General features: G+C 40.8%; 1 protein-coding gene and 1 long non-coding RNA gene across 4 annotated transcripts in view; one reads left to right on the top strand and one right to left on the bottom strand.

Annotated features, from left to right (window-relative positions):
* Nucleotides 1-3,665: 3,665 nt before the first annotated feature.
* The window catches only part of farp2 (FERM, RhoGEF and pleckstrin domain protein 2), a 30,556-nt gene continuing 22,001 nt past the window's right edge, over nt 3,666-12,220 (bottom strand). For 2 of the 3 annotated variants that reach the window (XM_031730495.2, XM_031730496.2), the window contains exons 16-27: nt 11,336-11,469; nt 11,067-11,148; nt 10,720-10,957; nt 9,973-10,103; nt 9,821-9,889; nt 9,641-9,730; nt 8,444-8,526; nt 7,704-7,822; nt 7,349-7,512; nt 5,431-5,538; nt 5,197-5,348; nt 3,666-5,116 (exon numbers count right to left, since the gene is read on the bottom strand). In XM_031730495.2, coding sequence (XP_031586355.1) covers nt 5,023-5,116; nt 5,197-5,348; nt 5,431-5,538; nt 7,349-7,512; nt 7,704-7,822; nt 8,444-8,526; nt 9,641-9,730; nt 9,821-9,889; nt 9,973-10,103; nt 10,720-10,957; nt 11,067-11,148; nt 11,336-11,469 — 1,464 coding nt within the window. In that variant the 3' untranslated portion in view covers nt 3,666-5,022. Of the gene's footprint in view, nt 5,117-5,196; nt 5,349-5,430; nt 5,539-6,779; nt 6,920-7,348; nt 7,513-7,703; nt 7,823-8,443; nt 8,527-9,640; nt 9,731-9,820; nt 9,890-9,972; nt 10,104-10,719; nt 10,958-11,066; nt 11,149-11,335; nt 11,470-12,220 lie in introns of those variants that run through there. The other variant, XM_039606613.1, reaches the window with a different exon arrangement.
* Nucleotides 5,454-9,629, top strand: LOC120436153. The gene is made up of 3 exons (XR_005610193.1): nt 5,454-5,567; nt 8,630-8,724; nt 9,359-9,629. It is a non-coding gene; the product is annotated as an uncharacterized LOC120436153 (long non-coding RNA).

Below are 12,220 nucleotides of genomic sequence, written 5' to 3'. Positions count from 1 at the left end.
TAGTTCTGATTTGTGGAAAGCAATGAAGCAATAAATGTAGTTTAAATGAAACAAAACGTGCGTGATTAAATCAAGCGTGGGATCATACTGGAACATGAGAGCGGTATTTTGTTAACTGAAAGCAGACAGCAGAGATTAGAGGCGGTTCAACAGTAAAATGTTAATAAAAAGCCCTCTGTCTCAGATTAGAAAATGAAAATGGACAAGATGAAAGCAGTATTTCAAATTTTTTGCTGTATTATGTGATGTAATCTTTTATTGCACACCATTTTTCTTTCACAACAAAGCCAAACCCATTTATTAGCCACCATTAAATCGGGTGACTTTCTGACAGCGTATTAAAGACAGTCTATGAGACAGCACACATGCATGTTAATGACATGCAACAGTGGGATATAAGTGCATGAGGAGTTAAAAGAGGTGAGTGGAACACAAATACTCAGGGTTTATGGTCACCTGATCCAAACCTAACTGTATGCTTCATCAAAAAGGAAAGTTTGAAGGCTAGTAAGTGTCTGCCTCCTGAATCCTAAGTGGGGGCTTGTTCCCGTGAAGAGGGGCCTGAAAACCGAAGGCTCTGCCTCTGATTGTACTTTTACAAATATCTACAAGCCACAAGTAAGCCTGCGGTCAGAGGGCAAAGACCTATGTTAGGATAATATGATACTACATTATCATTCAGGACTTTGTATGTGAAGAGAAGACTTGAAATTCAATTCTGGATTTTAAAGGAACCAGTTTAGGGAAGGCAATATGAGAGAAATGGGATCGCTCTTTCTCGGGCCTTTTAACCTTTTTTGTTGCACTGAAGGCTGAAGGAGTTTGATATTTGATATTAAACATATTTATTTATCTGGAAGTTGATAACACTTCTGCCCATTTGGTCTGAGAAAGGGCTAGCCTTGCTGTGTCCAAGATAACATTAGCACTCACTAGAGCCATTTTCACATAAAACTATATATCAGATTGTCAGCACAATACTACAAAGTCATTCTAATCTTTAATTGAGTTAGTGTACAAAGTGTTGATTTGGTTATTTGTCTAGAGATCTCGCAGTCAGAAGTGGCAGGCAGTATCGTCATCGACTGGACTATTTCCAGTAATGGGAATATATCTGATTTGTTTCTGGCTACGACAAACACAAACCTTGGTTTATATGTCAAGCTTCTTGTCCAGCTCAGCAAGAAAACAGGTTGGCACACATTTCCTACAAAAGTAAATCATTCCTTTAAACCAAATAGGGGCTGGGTGGTGGTAGTGGACTCACAGGTGGTGTTGTACATTTCACAGGAGGAGATAAGCTCAAAGTCACATGGTGTCCGCCTTTTTCATAATGTACTTCAAATGAGGGAGGTCACTTTTTTTATGGGAACCCTCTGTGACACACTCGTCCAGCACAGATAAGAGTTAGCCGTGATAAAGAAAGCAACACAGTGCACCACTTTACTCAGTTTATCAAGGTAGAAATCAAAAGCTGTAATCTTGGAACTCCGTGTTAATGCAGATAAGGGTTGTGAAGTGAAGAAAATGAAAAAGCTTAGCAACACAGGTAATTAAACAAGAACTAATTGTAAAGTCTTTGGGCTGGACAACTGTAACTGTTAAAAGCTGCAGTCGTCATTACTGACAGCCATAAAGACCCTTCTGATGTGGAGGCACATTGTTGTCTGAAAAGTAAAGGAGCCACGCCTTCACCACTCCCCAGCAGAAAAATGTTTGAACACATCAGCTTGGCAGACGAGCAATATCAGCATTTCTGGGGAAGACACCACACCCACTGCTCAGTGCTGTTTGGACATGCCTGAGGAATGCCCTGCTTTGTTTATGACTGACTGCCATTATTTTTTGCAGATCCTCTGTAATACATGAGACATTAAAAAAAAACAACTCTTCAAACGGCGAGTCTCACCCTGAACAGGGAGAAGGCTGATTTCTCTTATCTTCAAAATGTCCAGCACAAAGTGTGTACATTTTACCGTCGCTGTGGTTCGGGTTATGCAAGCTGTGCAGATCTGATGCTATTTCTCAGGTGAGCAGCAGTCTCGTCAACACTGCTGTACAGTCAGGTGTAAAGGCTACACTGTTTTAATAATGCAATAACACATTTATTTAGTGTTCCAGCTTACTATTCCTCTTTGGCATTTTCTTAAATATATTGTTGTTTAACCTCATTATCCTAGCTATACATGAGCAAATGCTTAATTTGATTAATGGGGATGTGGCTCGTTCCTTGAAATCCAAACTATGAAATTCTGCATGTTTCAAATTCGTCTTGCTCAGCCAAGTCTGGCACAAGATCCAGCAGTTAATATGAGAAAATACATGCCGTGATGTGTGATGAGCTTAGCTGTGGGGAAACTAGTTTGGCATGCTAGTTTTAATTTTGTGTTTGAGTCTCAGTCTCAAATCAAGACTAAAACATTTTGTTTTGCACATATAAATTATGTCAGTTCTGTAAATGATACCTGCATTTTGAAATTGCTCAGTGAAACTTCACACATTTTTCTGTTTGATTACTTGTGGATAATGTGCACTTAACTAGGCAACATGCAAGTGAAACCTCTACTCATTTCTGGATGTTTCAGTCTCTTGTCATCCCAACACTTTAGATGCTTTTTGTCTGGTTTTATGTACAGTTAAATGCCTCCTCATGTTTTTATATTCAATTTTTACAAGAAGTCATATGTGACCTCAAGGTTTTTATCTAATGTTTCCCCCTTTGTTCATTATGTAAAGCAACAGATCTGAGATATTAAAATGTACTTAGACCCTACAAGAAAACCATTATTAGCTAAAGCTCCACTTTATTTAATAAAGTAATTTCAGAGCTAAATGGAGAATTTCTTTCAATGCTTTCAAAAGCTAGTCTGGTCAAATGTTAGTGTTGCATAAAGACGGGCTGACTTTTATAGGAAGTGAAGATTTTGTGCAACTTGTCTAGAGATGATCATAAAGGGGAACTATTATGCTCATTTCTTGGGGGTTATTGTAGTAGATTTGCATGATGCAGTGTTAAAAATAATTCAAATTTATCTTGTATTCAGCCTTGGGGCAGCCCCGGAGTTCATCCTGCATCTAAAATAAATAATTGTGGCCCTCTTCTTCCTCCTTTAAAGCAGTTCTTCCTTCTTAATGGCTGGTTTTTGAAAGAGGGTTTGAACAGCAGAATGGTGACTTTTTTTAAACCGAGTCAAAGCTCCACCTTGGTTGGAGACATCTGTACAGATTGTGCATGCTCTCATACTTGCACAGGATTTCTCGACATATGAATATGAAGCTCGGGTGGCTGTTTATTGCAGTGATGTTAATTTCTTTGAAGTTCACATCTTCAGAAAAAGTAAATTCAGTTGCTTTGAAAATGCAATGTGCACTTGGGTCCATGCTGCTTATCTTGACAGCAAGACCGCTTGCAAAAGAGATTAAGACTTCCTGGTTAAATAAACATTAAAAAAGAAAAATCATCAGGTGAGAGCCTTCTGTGCCGACAGCAAGAACTTTTGAAAACATACAGGTATTTTTAAGTTGAGCATTCACCATTGAAACAATATACACATGACAGTAAATAAGGCAAACATTATTAGGTCCACTAAACCAAATACATCTAACTGACGTCTTAAACGTAAAGTAGTAAATGGGCATCAATGTAAGCACAAAGCCACAAGAAGTCTGATTCAAATGATGCTTTATTTGTTAGGTTTTTAAATGGAATAACATGAAGACTACATGAGTGTATTCAGGAGCCTGGCCCTGACCACATCCTACACAATAAATAGGAATAACATACTGGATGTTAAGTGTGCAGCAGAGTCTGCCTCTTACTCGCACAGAATGCCTGATGGTTCGGAGATTACCTCCATCATCACTTTCTCTTTAAGCTCCAGAGGCGGGGAGGGGGAAGGAGGTGCAAGTAGGACTGCACGCTTGGCTTCACCACAAACACACAAAAAAATATAACACATCACACACAGAGCGTAAAGATTCCAGTCTTCATAAAAATATATACCAAATAATACCATGGGTTCATGTAAAACGCTACACTACTGTCATCTGTGCAGCTCCCATTCGTGTAAAAGTCTGACATGTGGTAAGCCATCCTCAAACGGTTACTTAAAAATATGTTCTCTTTAGCTTTTAGAAGGAAAATCTGCAAATTTTACAAAGTAAACACTAGAAAAAAAATTGTTGCGCAGCATGTCCTCAAGTAGTTAATCCCTATGGGTCATAAAAACAGGAAACATAAGATATTAAAATAGAGAAATGTAGCACCAGACTGACCGTAACGCTGCCTAACTAACCAGGCGCATAAAAGACAACAGCTCCCTTTTAAAAAGTTTCAAACACTGGTTGCATTCTCCCACTCAGAGCAAATAAAGCAATCAGGTCTGGCCTCAGAGTATAGAAACGAATACTGCTCACAACAAATCCCGCTTCCTCGCAGCAGCGTGAATTCCCTAAAACTTCCCAAATCTTCGAGTCTCCCACTTGCTTCAGCATCTCATTACCTTCCCGTTCACCTCTTCCTCACTAATGCCCTCAGCGCTATCAAAGTACAGTTTAGAGAGCACATACAATTTGCAGTACCTTCATTTCCCACATACTGTATTTCATCTGTATCCCAGTCAGTCACAGTACAGTACTGTACCCAGTAAAGCTTCAGTCCTTCAGAAAACCTGAATTTAAGCCCTTTGTGTTGGTCCCATAAAAACAGCATCTCCCATCAGTCTATGCGATCAAAGAAACAAGAGCACAACACATGCAAAAAAAAAAAAAAAAAAAAAAAAAAAAGCTCATAATGTACACCTCTCCCTTTCATTATATCCTGTATAGTGGGACAAATGTTACCATTTACATCATTAATCAAGCAAAATGCACAGACCATTAGAATCAAGAAGAAAAATGTTAACACTTGAAACTGGCAGTATCTTTCATTTGTTAATGTTTAAATGTCTATTTCACATAGAAATGACACCGACAAGTCTCTGATGCCCCAGAGGCCCAGCCTCCAGATACACGACGCTCATTTCAGTTTCCGTTCATCTCCATGGGACCTCCTTTAGGTATGAGGAGGCTCATCCTGCCTGTAGTGCTGGCTGCACTTTTGATCACCTCCATCCATCTGTGAAGAGCAGACATGCTACTGTAATCTGACGGACGAACTGCATCGTTGGAGGAATCAACTGACCTGAATCGACTTACCTTTCAAAGGTGTACTCGCTCTCTGCTCTGAAAAAGTATACGTGAGACTTGAACTGAAGTTTGAAGACGTACTCCTTGTGAATGCCGTCCGATTCCTCGGGCGTGCTGACCGTGTAGCCGAGCAGTGGAAGGCTAGCCAGCGGGAAGTCGTCCTGCAAACGAGACATTGACAGACACCTCAGTGACGTGCTTTTACGTGGGCTCGATCTTTGTCAGAGATCTCTGAGGGCTGACCTGATGAGTCTTATAGAAGAACAAGCAGAAGTTGGTGAAAACGACCCAGAGTTTCTGCCAACCGTTACTGTTCTTGAACTTCCTCAGGAGGTAACCTGAGAGCTGGTTCTACAGAGGAAAGAGGAGAAAGGAACAAGGTTAGACACTGATCATTGCTAAAATTAATGGATTTAATGCTGGAGTTTAAATTAAAGTTTAATTCATGTGATCTGTAGATAATGCATGTTTGTGTGTTAATTCTAAGGGGAAAGAGTTAATGCATGCTGGCGCTCTGAAGGTGGAGTTTGATCTGTAGTAATTATAACCGAGTAGTTTTGTTTTGCTCATGCATGTCCATATAATACACGGCCTCACTAACCCTGCGTTTCATCAACAAGTGGTTGTAACTCGGCTGGTTTTGCTAATGTGCTTCTGCGTTAGCTGCCGAGTAGAAGACGATTCATTCAGTTTGTTCAGCGCAAGTTACCATGGTGATTTAACCAGGTAAAGAGAGACCTTCCTGGCACAGTAAACTCTGGCTTGCCAACACTCAGCCCTCAGCTCTGATTTGCAGATCTAAAAATTTGAAACCGTCACCATCTTAGTCCAACCGAGGAGAGATACAAGCATGAGCATATCAGTTCTTGCTTAAACGCTGATTCAGATTTTGATTAAAAAAAACAAAACAAACAAAAACCTTAAAAACAAACCATTTTTGCTTTCATACTTCTGTTAAATTTTTCTTTCAAAGCTGTGAGACAAATGACCGCTTAGAATTTATAATTCTATTCAGTGCACTCAGTCTACCCAACAGGGAGAATGAGTTGTGGAGCCGTTTTTCTTTCTGACACTTGGAAACTGAAATATAATAATATAATTATCTGGCATTTTTAAAATGATTAAACACGTTTCTAGTTTTCCTGACCAAAGTGCTTAAAATTTCATTACTCGATGTGAGGCTCAAACACAACCCTTGAATAAAGAGTCTCAAGCTCTAGAGCCTGAGATAGCCTGGCTCCTTCGCTCTGCTTCCAACTTTTCCATCTGGTATTTAAAATATATGCATTTTCCTTTCTTCATTATCTAAATGCTCGTGTTGCCTTCATTTTTGCGTGCTTCAATTCTAGTAACTCTTCTATTTAACATTGTTTTGGTAGGTAGATCCAAACTGAAATGGAGACTAATTTGTTTTGAATGTATCTCCTGGGACACAAATTCTAGCAATAAATGAACAAATAAACACTTTAGATGTTTGTATTTCTTGGAATTCCACCATCAGTGTTCATTAAGTCTAACTCTTTATGACTTCAGGGCGGGAACACAGTCACTGTGTAGCTCAGTATTCTCTTTCGGGTCAGTGGATCGAGTACCTGGTTCATGCGCAGGTAATCAGTGAGAGAGAGGTTCTGGTTTCGGTACCAGCAAACATGTGTGATGGTATTTGGTCTTTGGCCCTGACCGAGGAGATAGCGAGGAGGAAGTTCTGGTGAGACAGCCGGAGAACCGAAGACTGGAGGAGGGCGAAGAGAGAGAGGGGGAAAAAAAAGGAACAAGAGGGTGCAGAAAAAAGTGTTAGCATGTTAGCTCTGAGAAATGGAAAGAAGAGCATGTTAGGAAATCCTTCAGGTCTGTGGGATGAAAAGCCAGTGTCAGACGAATGTTCTTGCATGCACATAAAGAACAGAAGATGATCTATCAAGGAGAAATTGACTGTTAGAGCCTTAAAGAACTGAAAATGGAAACAAAGTGGAAAAAATGAGCATTTAAAAGGTGTTAAAAGGTTCAGAAGAAAACAGAATGCAAAGCCATTTCCGCTCACTCCACTGATGCAGGTATGAAGATGGGAGGTTTGATGTACGTGCTGTTGGTGTGTGTCGTGTGCATGCTGGTGTATGTAAATGGCCGTGTTTGCGTGTAATTGGGGGCAGGGGAGGAGTACCTCCACAGCCAGGCTGTGATCAGACATAGACACACTGGTGTTGCGATGCCAGCACACATGCATGGTTGTGTTGGCACGGTGGTGCGTCTGCTTGTCCAGTGAAGTGCGGGAGGAGTTCATGTCATCCTCCGACTCCTGCTCCAGAGAAACCTCGTCGGACGACCCTAAGGGGGAAGGATGGAGGACAGGAAGTTGTGTAGAGGAGAGGAGGGGGAGGGATTAACAGCACGTTTGGGGTGTTTGTGTCCAAAGGGGATTTTCTGCTCACTAAGCTGAGAAAAAATGCAAAGTGGCCACAAAAACACACATTTACACTCAAGGCTGTGTCGGTATCAAGTTTAAAGAAAACTCTTACGGTTGGAGCGATCGCTGAGTCCAGCATCAAGAAAGATGCTGGACTTCTCTTGAGACTTCTTGGCCATGTCGATAGCCAAGTTCAGATCCTCAATCCACTTTCCCATCTCCACTTTAGAGCTGAAATCACAAACAGACAAATTACGGCGTTGGACACATTTTTAGAGAGAACAGAGGATGATGTAACCCATTATTGGGATACTTCCAGTTTATTATGATAGGGTTCTTTGTTTCTGTGCTTTTGGCCTGAAGTTGTAGACATTTTAATTGAGACCATAACAACTTTAGAGATCTAAGAATGTGGTGATGTGGCCAATGAAGTCTGACAGGCCAAAAACAACATAGGCCACTTTACTTGGAGGAAAAACCCACCAAGTATTCAGCCTACTATTCTTACAAGGGCAGGTCAAGGCTAAACCAGAAACATGACTCGTATACTGATTGAGGTTTACAGTGGATGGCTCAGGTAATGATGTTTATATTACAGTGAACACACACATTCATCACTCGTACCAATAAAAGGAGCAGTATTTGACTGGATTCAGACACCTGGTGCTTGCCGAAGGTTCACTTAGAACACCTGTTTGGATCTGCATTAGATTTACTTGCATTTATTTGATGTTTATCCGTGATGGTAATAGTTACATGGGACTGTGGAAGTACATGATACACACAAATGTGCTGTTCGCAGCATGCACAGTCACATGTCACTACTTCAACTTCTCCCCCTCCTAGTCTCACCTGGCAGCCACCACAATGGTCCTCTGAGCTGAGTAAATAGTGAAGCAGTGAGGAACCGACCATTCATTTTCACTTTCCTCTACCTACAAGCAGAAAGAAGAAACGATTAAAAGAAAACAAAAATGCAAGCTAGATGGAGGAAACGGGTGTAATCCAAATAACCTTCTTCACCATGAATGGTTTCAGATCAGGAGCAGAAAGAAGGGAAACAAACGCAAAACGTCTGAAGTCACAGCGAGACCTGGCAAAGAGCCTCTACTGAAGCATCTATGTATATGGAGGTAAACTGGTGGGGTCATCTTATCTTTCATATCCTAATAATATCCATGTCAAAGTCAAAACACACATCACCATGCCCTGCTGATAGTTCATCCTTGTATTTTCTTTGTATAATTATGAACAGTTATGACAGGCAGAGGCTGATATGTCTGTATGTCTTGAGTAAACACTGTATATTTAATTAAAAAAAAAAATGGATGTAGCCATTATGACATCACCCATTGATTTGTGATTATTTTGGCAGTCACCACCTCAGTGTTTTGAACCTGTACAGATGATGGAGGGATGGATCTGACTGAGAAACCAGCAGAAAACTTGTCCATCACAAAGTTGTCACACTCTGAGTTATTCTTCAATTCTCATTTAGAGTAAAACAGCTGATAATTTACCAAACATGTGTATTAGGTACACGGGAGTGTGTAATGCAGTCATAAGTGAGAAGCAGGCTCGTTTTCTCAGATTTCTATACAGTGTTACTTTTTGGGATCACAATCACTGCCCCCTGCTGGCCATTAGAAAGAATGCAAGTTTAGGCTTTAAACTATATTGGCTTCATGTTTCAAAAGCTGAGGCTATTTCCATTTTTTTATATGGAGTCTACTGTCTTGAGATGAGCTTTTCGCTTTGTCTACACAGGCATGGGAGGAAAGAAGGATCGGGTTTGGGCATCCAAGCTGGCAGAGCTCAGAGGACTTACCGGCGCATCCAACACTATGAGCTGCAGCCAGGAGCAAAGCAGAGACATGTAAAGTTAAGAGACCCTCACCCTCCCTTCTCATCACTTTGTGTGTCAGAAGAATTGGAATACCTGATGATGGGATGTTAGCTTTTGTGTAAACCCAACTACAGATTCTTATTGGGAGCTTTAATGGTTAAAAAGGGGGTGGCAGAGGTTAAGAGAAGAGACTGTAGACTCACTATCATGCCATGAAGGGGCAGCTGTCCATGGACTTTGAACTGATTGGTTGCTGTAACACCTTTGCTTGTATAAAGGAGCATGTCAGAGAACTGAAAAGACATGAAGACAAAGATTAAAAACTGCTAACAATGATTAGAAGCTTTAGACGTTAAGTTGAAGTAGATTTTGTTTTTACTAACCAGGAAAAACATCCTCTGCTGCAGCCCCTTTTTGGTGAGCTTGTACAAGCACCCTTCTCGAATGAACTCCTAAAAAAAACAAACAAACATGAGAACCTTGTTAGATTGTATGCACTTATTTCCTGCACTTCGCTCTGTGCCACTGCACCCACCCTGCCTGGTGCCGTCAAGTTCTCGATGCCGATCAGGTCTCTCTGCAGCTCTGTGAGCTTCTGGAAATTCTCCAGCCGGATAAGACTGCTTTGAAGCTGAGTGGCTATCTCCGCCACTTCCTTCAGAGCCTCTGTATGGGAAGACAAATGAATAACCAGAAGATGATGCATCACAGACTTATCACATTCCTGCTACAGTGACGACCAAGTAAAGTGGAAATGATTTTGCACATGAACACTGTTCCCTCTGAAAGTTTTAATATTTCTCTTACGCATTGACATATGTTGTATTAATCTTGTCTCAAAGAACTATGAATAAAACTAGAATATTTCACTAGAAACCTGCTTGTGATAACACTCAAAGATAGTAAATATACTGAAGCATTTCCAGATTAATAGTGTTAGTCGTAGCATTTTCAGTGGGAGAATTGTTTCGTTACTCATCCAAGCGTCTTCTTCAGTGTCAGCTTACTGCAGCTTTCCCCACCTTATAAACTGTACATTTGCATAATGCATATTATGCAATTGTACTTCATATTATATAATGTATATACAGTGAATAAACTTGTGAATACTTGATTGGGTGAAAGTAAGCGGTCTTCACCAGAGGGACAATGTGCTCGTGGTGCTACCGTTTGCAGTTCCCTTACTAGTTGATGCATTCGAATGTTACAAAGGACTGATGCTGTGAGATGGTGGGGTATTATCAGCACCGTCATGAGGTAAAAGAAGCTTTAGGAAACTCACCCTTGCAGTCGTCATAATCGCGGTGGGCAGGGGAATAGTGCTTGCACAGTCTCTCCAGGATTAGCTTGTAGTGCATGAGTCGCTGGATGGGCTTGAGCAGGAATGTGTTGAGGGGCAGGTAGCAGACCTTCTGCAGTTCAAACTCTTTGTAGACCGTCTCCAGCTTTTTCAGCCTCTTGGAGGCCTTCTCCAGCTCTGTTAACACTTCATCGTGTTTCTGTAGATAACTGGTGAATTCCTGGAGACCAAACGAGACTCAGGTCACTCTGTTTGTCAGCCGATTGTTAAGGAATAAAACAAACAAACAAACAAAAAAAAACATGTTAAATTAACTGAAGTTGTCCTACCTTAAGGGCACACATGTTCTTCAGCATCACGTCGCCAATCCTCTGGTAGTCTCCTTTGACATGAGCATTTGAACGCCCCTCCCTTAGGAAAAAAACAAAAATAAAAAAAATGTACAGAGTTTGTCTTATCAGTGAAGCTCCTGCCTGATGAGATGCTGTTTCTCTCATTCTCAAACACAGACATTTTCAATTGCAATGACATCACTCCCCAATTACGAAATCCAACTTCCAAGGTACATTGAACACCCACAACCAGATCAAGCACCTACCAGAGAGCCAGTCTCTGGTCCAACTCCTTCAGAAAACCTCTGTGGAACTCATAGATGGGGTCGATGTTGGAGAACAGGAGGGTCATCAGGCCTTCGGGCATGGCGTTTTCTTTGATCACAGCGCTACGGAACCACTGGGAGCAGCCAAACGCAAAAGTCACGTTAGTACATGGGTGTGAATGAAAACGACAAGTCTGGTTTAACACTTGCTGATGCTGAAGAAAAGTGTCCCGACTCTTCTTCACAGAGTCGTTCCTAAAAGCGAATCTCGTCTCTAGGCAGTTATTTAGGCAGCAATTCTGAAGGAAGGATAAACTTTATGTCTCAGTAACCATGAAAATACACTGTATGTGTTAAATCCCCACTGATTACAAAAAAATTCAAGTTTAGTTAAATTTGCAAAGCGCAAAGTTTGCATGTGCAAAAAATAGAAAAAGTACATGTTGACTACAAGCATAAATGCCTTTAAGGGGAGCTGTTTTACAACACATCTGGCTTTCTGAGATTTCATTTTGATGCCAGTGTCCGTCTCTCCCCCTCTCGCTCACTTTTCGCCCGATCGTCATGTATTGGTACAGAATTAAAAGCATGAGGATATTATTCTTCCAAAACTTGAAATTCAACCTATGAAAGCACCTCACGCTGACTCACTATGCATTAAGGAGAAATGGGAAAGTGAGCGTGTTTGTAAGATTAGCCAAAACTATTCTACAAACAATGGTATGGCATTTAAAGTCGAAGGCCTTTTATTTCTTTACTCGGACTTCAGAAAATATAAATTACAGGGTTTGATGCCAGTTTTGCATCTGAAGGACTGAAGGCTGAATTACCCAGTAATATAAAAACACCAAGAAGAACATCCAAAATAATTTACATTAACTCAGT

Source organism: Oreochromis aureus, linkage group 23 (assembly GCF_013358895.1).
Source record: "Oreochromis aureus strain Israel breed Guangdong linkage group 23, ZZ_aureus, whole genome shotgun sequence".
In the NCBI taxonomy this organism is placed as follows: domain Eukaryota; kingdom Metazoa; phylum Chordata; class Actinopteri; order Cichliformes; family Cichlidae; genus Oreochromis; species Oreochromis aureus.
The sequence above is the reverse complement of the archived record's forward strand: the minus strand, read 5'-3'. Positions and strand labels throughout refer to the sequence as shown.